Here is a 10,292-nt window from a genome sequence, read left to right as displayed (position 1 = left end):
TCTGGGTCCCTTGGATTTCCATATGAATTTTGGGAGCAGCTTGTCAATTTCTGCAAACATGTTAACTGGAACTTTGAAGAGATTGTGTTGAATCTATAGATCAATTTGGGAAGTACTGTCACCTTAACAATGTTAAATCTTCCAATCCACGAATGTGGAATATCTTTCCATTTATTTAGGTCTTCTTCAATTTCTTTCAACAATATTGTATAGTTTTCAAAGTATAAGTTTTGTACTTCCTTTATTAAATTTATTCATAAATGTTTTAGTCTTTTTGATGTTATTATAAATTGAATAGATTTCTTATTTCATTTTCAGATTGTTTGTTGAAAACGTATAGAAATATAACTGATTTTAAAATATTGATCTTGTACCCTGCAACCTTGCTTAACTCATTCATTAGTTCTAACAGTTTTTCTTAGTGCATTCCATGGAATTCTCTCTATATAAGATCATGTCATTTGAACATAGATAGTTTTACCTCTTTTTTCCAATATGGATGCATTTTATTTCATTTTCTTGCCTAGTTGGCCTGGCTAGAACTTCCCACACCTTTTGCTTTTTGTTTGTTGGCTTTGGTTTTGTTTTTGTTTTGGCAGTTCTATAATTTTACTGGACAATCAGCAGATAGTTCTCATCCACATTAACTGTCTGTAGATTTTTGAAAGTGGTGACAGGTACACAGGTAACCAACGTATAGAGCTTGTTTGGTGAATCTTCATCTTCATTATGCCCACACCTCTGACTAGAAGTTGTGAGAGCAGAAATCATTTTTTTATTGCTGTGTTTTAGCAATTTGATTATGATGTTCCTTGATGCAATTTTCTTCAAACTTCTCGTGCTTGGGACTTCCCTGGTGGCGCAGTGGTTAAGACTCTGTGCTCCCAATGCAGGGTGCCTGGGTTCAATCCCTGGGAACTAGATCCCACATGCATGCCGCAACTAAGAGTTCACATGCCACAACTAAGGAGCCAGCGAGATGCAACTAAGGAGCTCACAAGCTGCAACTAAGGAGCCCACCTGCTGCAACTAAGACCGGGGGCAACCAAGTAAATAAATAAAAATAAATAAATAAATAAGCAAACTTCTTGCGCTTGAGTTTCCTTGAGCTTCTTGGATCTGTGGGTTTATCATTTATGTCAAGATTGTAGGGCTTCCCTGGTGGCACAGTGGTTAAAAGTCTGCCTGCTGATGCGGGGGACACGGGTTCGTGCCCCGGTCCTGGAAGATCCCACATGCCGCGGAGCGGCTGGGCCCGTGAGCCATGGCCACTGAGCCTGTGCATCTGGAGCCTGTGCTCCGCAACCGGAGAGGCCACAGCAGTGAGAGGCCCGCGTACCGCAAAAAAAAAAAAAAAAAAAAAAAAAGATTGTAAAACTTCCAGTCATTATTTCTGCAAATGTTTCTCACCTTCCCCCCTCCTCTGAGACACCAATTACATGTATGTCAGGCCCTTGACATTGACCACAGTTCACTAATGCTCTTTTTTCCCCCAGTCCCCACTTTCTAAATCTCTGTTTTATTTTCAATAGTTTTTATTTTTATGTTTGCAGTTTACTAATAGTTTTCTCTTCAATGTCTAATCTCTAGTCTGCATTACTCCCACCCAATGTATTTCTTACATCAGACATCATAATTTTGCAAAAGTTCAATTGGGGTTTTTGTACCTTCAATGTCTCCAAGACATTCAGTCTTTCTTCTAGCTTCTCAGTCATGTGAAGTGCAGCTATAACAACTGTTTTAATGTCCTTGTCTATCACCTGTGACATTTCTAGTGTGCTTTCAATTGATCGAACGTTCTCATTATGGGTCAGACCTTCCTGCTTCTCTGCATGCCTGGTAAACTTTTACTGGATGCCAGACATTGTGAATTTTAACCTGTTGGGTGCTGGGTATGTTTATGCTACTACAAACATTCCTGAGCTCTGTTCTGGGTGTGGCTGTTACTTGGAAGCAGTTTGACCCCTTCGGGTCTTGTTTGTAAACTTTGTTGGGCAGGCCTAGAGCAGTGCCTAACCTATGCTGATCATTCCTCACTGTTGGACAAGACCCTGCTGGGCACTCTGCCACCCGCCCTGTAGTTATGGCGTTTCCATTCTGGCTAGTGGAGACTGGAACTGTGTCTGGCCCTGTGTGAACTCAGGGGTTGCCACCTAATTCTTTGGGTGGTCCTTTCCCTGGCCTGGAGGAGTTTCCGCACAAGGATGTTCTAATCAGGTCTGAGAGGGAACCCCTGCAGCTCTCTGGAGTTCTGTCTCTGGCACCACCTCTCTTCCTTCTGACACCCTGTCCTGTGAACTCCAGCTGCATTGGCGCCCCGGACTGTCAGCTCCACCTCCCTAGCTCAGGGAGTCTCCCTGGCTTCCTGCCTTGCACCGTGGCCTGGAAACCGTCTGCAAGCAGTCAGCTGGGGCAGTGTAGGGCTCACTTCATTTCTTTTCCACTTCTCAGGGACCATTTTTTCCTTTTTGTTAAAGAGCTGGGCTTTTTTTTTTTTTTTAACATGTATTCTTGGCTGTGTTTGGTCTTTGTTTCTGCGCGTGGGCTTTCTCCAGTTACAGCGAGCGGGGGCTACTCTTCGTTGAGGTGTGCAGGCGGTGCACACCTTCTCATTGCGGTGGCTTCTCTTGTTGCGGAGCACGGGCTCTAGGCACGTGGGCTTCAGTGGTTGTGGCTCGCGGGCTTCAGTAGTTGTGGCTCGCGGGCTTCAGTAGTTGTGGCTCACGGGCTTTAGAGCGCAGACTCAGTAGTTGTGGAGCACGGGCTTAGTTGCTCCGTGGCATGTGGGATCTTCCCAGACCAGGGCTCAAACCTGTGTCCCCTGCATTGGCAGGTGGATTCTTTTTTTCTTTCTTTGTTTGTTTTTTTTAAAATTTATTTTGGCTGTGTTGGGTCTTCGTTTCTGTGCGAGGGCTTTCTCCAATTGCGGCAAGAGGGGGCCACTCTTCATCGCGGTGCACGGGCCTCTCACTGTCACGGCCTCTCCCGTTGCGGAGCACAGGCTCCAGACGCGCAGACTCAGTAGTTGTGGCTCACGGGCTCAGCTGCTCCGCGGCATGTGGGATCTTCCCGGACCAGGGCTCGAACCCGTGTCCCCTGCATTGGCAGGCAGATTCCCAACCACTGCACCACCAGGGAAGCCCCGGCAGGTGGATTCTTAACCACTTTGCCACCAGGGAAGCCCAGGGACCACTCTTTTTCATGCTGCAGTTTCATATATTTTAACCAGTTTTTTAATTGTTTTAGGCAGAAGGGTAAATCTGGCCCCTGCTACTCAGTCTTGGCTGGAAGCTGTCATAATGCAGATTATTTATTTTATTTAATCCTCTCAACCACCCAGCTCCACAGGCAGGTACTATTACTAATCCCGTTTTACACTTGAGATTTTGTGACACACAGTGACAACATGCAAGGTCACAGTGACAGCAGAGGTAGGGTTCAGTCCCGGACTGTGTCAGGCGCATCCCTGAACCACTGGTGGGGAGGTCGAGGCTGTCCTGCACAGGCGCCCCGCGTGGAATGTGGGGGCAGGGTGTGGACCTGCAGGTACTCCAAACACAGAGCAGACTGAAGAGGCCTGAGTCTCTGTGGGGAGGGCCCTGGCCGGCTCTGAGAGGCCTCTGTGTCCGACTCGATTTATTGACTGTGTCCTGACCATGAGATGCTGGGTCTCTGGCTCTGTGCGTTTGTTCTCCTCAGTTACCTGCCCAGGTGGAGACTAGTTCTGGTGGGCTGGTTACTGAGAGCCCAGAAGCAGGTGTGCTCCAGGAACAAGTGGTAACTGTCTCCCTTTCCCCTTCCCTCCTCCCGACTTCCCTCAAGGCCACATCACTGTTCCACGCCATGGCAGTGAAAGCTCGGAATCCTAACCACTAGGTCACCAAGTTTCTCCGCTACGTCTGAGAAACCTGCAGCAGCATCACAGCTGCACCGGTCACAGCTGCGGGCCCTGTCAGCACAGCCACCGAGCTCTAGGCACCCTTTGGGACTGGGACACTTGATGAAATAAAATTTATATTTTGGGAATTCCCTGGCGGTCCAGTGGTTAGACTCGGCACTCTCACTGCTGGGGCCCGGGTTCGATCCCTGGTCGGGGAACTAAGATCCTGCAAGCCTTGCAGCATGGGCCAAAAAAACCCCATATTTTACGGCAGGACAAGAGAAAATTAAACATAAGATTCTCTCCGTGTGTTTGTTTGTGCCTCCTCCTTCCCTGACCCGCCATGTGCATCTGCATCACACGCGAACCGGAGCTCCTCCAAGGGGGGGCGCCTGTTCCATCGGAAAGATCAATTTTTTTCCTCTGATGCCAGCAATGTAACTTCTTAAAGAATAGAGTCCCTGGGCTTCCCTGGTGGCTCAGTGGTTAAGAATCCACCTGCCAATGCAGGGGACACGGGTTCGAGCCCTGGTCCAGGAAGCACCCACATGCCGCGGAGCAACTAAGCACGTGCGCCCCAACTACTGAGCCTGCGCTCTAGAGCCCGCGAGCCACAACTACTGAAGCCCACGTGCCTAGAGACTGTGCTCTGCAACGAGAGAAGACACGACAATGAGAAGCCTGTGCACCGCAACGAAGAGTAGCCCCCGCTCGTGGCAACTAGAGAAAGCCCACACACGCAGCAACGAAGACCTGATGCAGCCCAAAATAAAAACAAATAAATTTATTAAAAAAAAAGAAAAGAAAGAAATGTATTCATCATGGACCCAGAGGCTGGTAGCAGCACAGGCAGGTTCCCGTGAGGACCTCTTCCAGGCGCGAAGCCTGCCTTCCGGCTGTGTCCTCACATGGCCGACAGAGTGGGCGAAAGCTCTCCCGTCTCGTCCCTCTGTAAGGGCACTAATCTCATTCCATGACCCCATCACCTCCCAGAGGCCCCTCTTAAGGCCACCACCTTGGGGGGCAGGTTTCAACATATGAATTAGCAGGGAAGGGGGGTAGGAAGTAAGGGTTGTGGACACAAACATTTAGTCCATTGGACCTGGTCTCTGCTCTGGAAAAGTCCGACCAAAGATTGCAGACTCCAAGTGGGTAGACCGGTCAGCTCAGTCCTGGGATGTTACCCTCACCTCTTAATTCAACAAAGCAAACTCCTAGGGACACAGAGAGAAGAAAGTCCCATGTACACACAGCCAGGTGATGCCCTGTCCCACCTGGCATTTCGTCCAGAGCCGGCCTCCTGATCCAAGTAGAGGAAGAAGCTTGGCCAGGTCTTGCCTAACACTTTTCTGACCTTAGGCTGGCAGCAGAAGCCCAAGCCCAGGGCCCCACAGGCCTGGGGCCTTGAGAGGCCATGAAAAAGGAGGGCCAGGAGCTGGGGATGCTCCGGCTGGAGCTTGGCCAGCCCCCGGCCCCTGCATGTGCGTGTATGGCCCAGGCCGTGGTCAGCTCATATGTTGGGGGGTGGGCGTAGGGGCCAGGAGAGGACAGAGTTGCCTCCCCACACCCAGAGCTGCTGAGCCCTACCCCACTGTGCTAGACAAGGCAAGGGGTGCTGGGGGGACCATGGGCGAGGGGAAGGGCGTGGCCTCTGGCCCACTCGTGGGTAAGGATGGGAAGGCAGGAAGTGGGCCCCCACCTCCCCACACAGACATGGGGATTCCTTCTCTGAAGCGGGAGCCCAAAGCCACCAGATGGGTGTCAGGGTCAGGCAGTCCACCAGGAAGAGACACCTTTGAAGCAGAGCAGCCAGCTGCTTCTTGGTCACCATAGATACCAGGCTGCAAAAAGGGCTGACGTGCCCATTGAGGGCAGGCCAGTGTGGCCCTGGGGCAGGCTGGGTTCTGTGGGTCTCAGCACGGAGCATCTCCCACACCTGTCCTTGTCTGAAGTCTGGGGCCCATGAATCCCCTACGCCATGCCCTGTCAGTTACCAGAACAGAATGGGCCCCTGCCCTGCCCAGAAGCCACAGGGATGGGCCTCGGCTGTCCCTGCACCCCCAGCTGGAGCTCACGGGGAAGCGACTTCCCGGCAGACATCAGGCCAACCCACTCTGCTCTTCACAGCTTCAACGGCTGTTTCCGGGTCCCGCCCCGCCTGACCTCTTCCACAACCCCATCAAGTGGGCACGTGGTGGTGGCCCTGGGTGGCGGTGGGCACATTAGTTGTTTATTGCTATTGTTATTTATATTTATTTTAATTTTACATAAAACATTGTTATTTATAGCTGCATGACAAATTAACCTACAATTCAGCAGTTTAAAACAACAGACGTTTATTATGTCGCACAGTTTCTGAGGGATAGGAGTCAAGGAGCTGCTCAGCTGGGTGATTCTGGCTCTCAGTCTCTCAGGGTTGCCCTTGAGATGCCGGCAGTGGCTGGGGTCTCATCTGAAGGCTCGACAGGGCTGGAGGATCTGCTTCTAAACACCACACTCTGTTGGCCTCTCCATAGCAAAGAACAACTGGCCTCCCTCAGAGTGGAGAACATGAGACAAAGAGGTAGGCCAGGATGCCCCTGCAACCTCGTCTTCTACAGGACCTTACTGGTCACGCAGGTCAACCTCAGTACATTCACAAGGCTGAATACCAGGTGGGGGCTCTTGGGGGCCTCCTTCCTTGCCCAAGGGTGCATCCTAGGATGGGTATGCCCCCCAGGGCTCCATGGAGCAGAGAGGAGCCAAGCACAGCTGCAGGACCCTCTGGGCTCAGCTTCTTCCTCGGGAAAAGGGAGCAGGCCCCGGAGCCAGGGCATGCCAGTGCGTGCCAGGGGAGAGGAAGAGGCTGCTGGGGCCTAGAGACACTCGGGCAACCGCAGGAGTTCTGGTGGGGGTGCTAAGGCCTCACCTCTCACAAGCCAGGGCTCCAAGCAGCCCCAGGCCCTGCCCCACCCCAAATTCCCAAGTGACTGGAGTTTCATGGGCCTGGCCAGGAGGACTTCTGTCACCATGAGGACTAATTCTTTCTCCATATTTCAAACACCTATGACTTGCTGTCATTGTCTGGTCCCCAAGCCCTGACCCCACAGGTGAGACAGAGGGGCCCAGCGTCACAGGGCTCCACAGGGCTGAGACACCCACAGAGGCAGGCAGATCACCTGACCTTGCACATGAATTCAGCAACCATTTATTGACCCTTGGTCCCTGCCAGGGTCCAACTGGGCTGGAAGGAGGCCACAGATGAATGAGGCTCCACCTGCCAGTGGAGGAGAAATGATCAGCAGGCCTTCTGGCCACACCCTCCCCCCAGGAGGAGGAAGTTCTGATTCCTCCCACACACCCCCAACACAGCCACCGGAGAAGATGTTTCCTCTATTATTCTGCAGGAAAGGCCTGCAAGACAAAAGCCAAGCCCAAGGGGTGGAGGGGGACAGAGGAATTACCCAGAGCCCCTGTGAGGCATGGGAGGGGGCAGGAAACAGGCGGAGGAGGGGGGAGGGTGGCAGTAGGAAGAGCCCCTGGTGTGAGGGGGAGACCCCCCCCCAACCCAGCTCTCCGGGGATGGCGCAGGTGTCCAGGCTGAGTGGGGAGAGGGGTGTGGCCTCCTCCCACAGACAAGGATACTGCGGAGGGGTGGCCTGGGGAGGGGCCCAGCCTCAGCCCCCGCTGTGCTCCCTCACACCCCCCTAATCTAACCAAGGGCGACACCCTCCGCAAACCTCCTGGCTCCTCCTTCATCCAAGCTAATTAACGAGGTCTGCATGGCCTGAGCCCGACCTGAGCGTCTTCCTGTTCCAGGCAGGTGCTGGGGACAGGAGTGAGTGACACAGACACGGCCCTGGCCTCCAGAGCCCTCGGAGCCTGGGGTGGCTGCCTCAGGTGGGAAAGTGGGGAGAGAATGGGGCGGGGCGGGGGTGAGTACAAAGGGATAGAGACGGGAGGAGCTTGCCTGTCTGAGGAACAGTGTGGTTCCCTCTGAGCCTGAGAGGTCCCTGGAGGGCTAACAGGGTGCTCGGCACAAAGATCCCTTTGGCAATAGCGTCTTGAGAACAGATGGCCAGGAACAGGAAGTAAGGAAGTAAGGGATGGGCTTCCCTGGTGGCGCAGTGGATGAGAGTCCGCCTGCCGATGCAGGGGATGCGGGTTCGTGCCCCGGTCTGGGAAGATCCCACATGCCACGGAGCGGCTGGGCCCGTGAGCCATGGCCACGGGAGAGGCCACAACAGTGAGAGGCCGTGTACCGCAAAAAAAAAAAAAAAAAAGTTGTGGAAGTAAGGGAGGGGGCAAGGCCCTGGGACGGAGGTGGGGGGGTCTGGTCTGGCGCTGTCGCCACCCTCTCCCTGAAGAAGGGAGAGTGTGATGACCCAAGTTCCAGGTGACCTTCCCAGGCAGCCCTTCTCTCTCTGGCCACCAGGTGGGGTGCTCCCCCTACCCACAAACCCACCCACCCAGCTTCATATCCCAAAGCACCCCCCCACCCCGGCCCACCCCTCCTGCACTGAGGCCCTCCCTGAGCAGTTCCCCTCCCCCAGCCAAGCTGAACTTCTGGCTTCTGAAATGGACCCTCTACAATTCTCCTGCTGGGAGGGCCTCCCAGGCTGGTCAGGAGCAACTCCCCCACAGTCCTGCTGGAGACCCGGCTCTCCCAGCCTCCCCAGGGCCTGTGTGCAGAGGGTGCGGCACCTGGCCTGCATGGCTGCAACTGTCCAGGACCACTGGCCTGGGCCCTGGACACTCAGGAAGACGCGCCAGGCAGCTAGAGGCCGGGGAGGAACTGGCTTGGTGGGACGTGGCAGGCCCTGCCGGGTGTGCACGGCTGAGTCCAGGAGGGCAGGTGAACCCTGCGCATGACACGGACACGGGAGCTGATGGGGCCACTGGAGGAGGGGCAGGCCAGCCCCGGCAGTGATTCACCCTCCTCCTCCGCGATGGTCCCTGGCCAGGCAGGCGGCCAACAACCATCAGGTGAACTTGGCTGTGGTTGGGAAACAGATCTTGCCTCAGCCTCAGCAGGGCTCAGGATGAGACACTGCAGTCCCAGCTGCGTGCCTTGGACCACCCCCTCACCGCACCCGGAGCACAGCCCCCAGCAGCAGCCTGGGGAGGCCTGGGACCACAGGACAGCGACTCTCGGGGTCGGGGGTGGGGGGCCATGCCCAACGCCGCCTAGGATCGCTGTATTGTAGGATGAACACACAGCCGGTGCTCAGGACGGATGCGTAGGCCGGACCAACGCTAGTTCCTTTGTACTGAAGAGGTACCTCCCCTCTCAGGGCAGGATGGGGTACACAGCAGGGCTGGGCTCTGGCAGGAGAAGAGCCCCAGCACCAAGTGCTCTTTGTCGGGCTGGCCCCCGTTCCCTGCCCCTGGGACTCAGATGCCCGCTCCTGCTGGCAGCCCTCTCCCGGGCAGACACTGGCCTGGGGCAGGCTCAACGCACGGGTGGGCACAGGCAGCTTTGTGCTCAGCCACAAGAAGGCAGGAGGTGGAACAGGCCAGAACCGAAGCTTCAGGGACAGTCAGCCCTCACCACAGCTCAGCACCAAAACAACAGTGTGAAAATACATGTCTCCACCTTCCAGGGTCCTCGCGAGTGAGAGTGGGAAACAACATGCCCAATGATGCTGCGGGACCGCTTCCCAGCACGGAGAGACATTCTGGAAAAAGTGATGACTGGCCCCGTCCTGCCTGAGCCTCCCGAGAGACCTCTCACACACCCTCCCCCCCACTCCAAGGCGGGTCGCGGCTCCAGTGCAGTTAGATACAGGCAAACGCAAGGCCGGCCGAACGTCCGCGCCGGGCACCTGCGGGCCCAGGTGGGAGCAGAACCCCCGCGGCCCGCCCTGCCCGCTCGCGCGAAGACATCAGCCGACCCCGCTGCCGGGCCTCTGCCGGACTGGACCCTTCACGAAGACGACAAAACAAAGCTCCCGACGCGGTCTCTGGAAATAAATATTTTCTGGCACAGTCTCAGCGGGTTCTGGGGCCGCGACCTCACCGCAGCCACGGCCTCCAGGGTGCGCCCCGGCCCTGAGCCGCGGCTCCGGGGGCGGCGAGGGGCTCCCCCGTCCGGCCCGGCAGGAAGGGCGGCGCCAAGACCGCCCTGGAGCGCGGCAAGGGGCAGGGGCCGTCGAAGGCTGGCGGCGGCGAGCGGCCCGCGTAAACCGCGGGCGCCAGAACTTCGGCGGCGGGGGCCGGTGGAAGCGGGCGGCGCAAGGGCCCCAGCCGGGCCAGGCAGGTCGCCAGATGGCCGAGCAGACGGGACCGCACGTCGGCCGGGACGCCCTCGCAGCCAGCCAGGAAGCGATTCACCTCGGCCAGACACTCGTGGAAGCCGGCGCGGTACTTGCCCAGGACTGCCGGGTCGGCGCGGAGGGCGGCTGCGGGGGCGGCAGGGGACAGGCGGTCGGGG

General features: G+C 55.8%; 1 protein-coding gene across 5 annotated transcripts in view; it reads right to left on the bottom strand.

Moving 5' to 3' along the window:
• Positions 1 to 6,196: 6,196 nt before the first annotated feature.
• Positions 6,197 to 10,292, bottom strand: part of HES4 (hes family bHLH transcription factor 4) — a 28,264-nt gene continuing 24,168 nt past the window's right edge. For all 5 annotated transcript variants that reach the window (XM_012533983.3, XM_004272530.4, XM_049695114.1 and 2 more), the window contains one exon: positions 6,197 to 10,260. In XM_012533983.3, coding sequence (XP_012389437.2) covers positions 9,875 to 10,260 — 386 coding nt within the window. In that variant the 3' untranslated portion in view covers positions 6,197 to 9,874. The remainder of the gene's footprint in view (positions 10,261 to 10,292) is intronic.

This window comes from Orcinus orca, chromosome 1, assembly GCF_937001465.1.
Source record: "Orcinus orca chromosome 1, mOrcOrc1.1, whole genome shotgun sequence".
Lineage (NCBI taxonomy): Eukaryota > Metazoa > Chordata > Mammalia > Artiodactyla > Delphinidae > Orcinus > Orcinus orca.
Note: the sequence above shows the minus strand (reverse complement) of the source record. Positions and strands in the feature narration are given on the sequence as shown.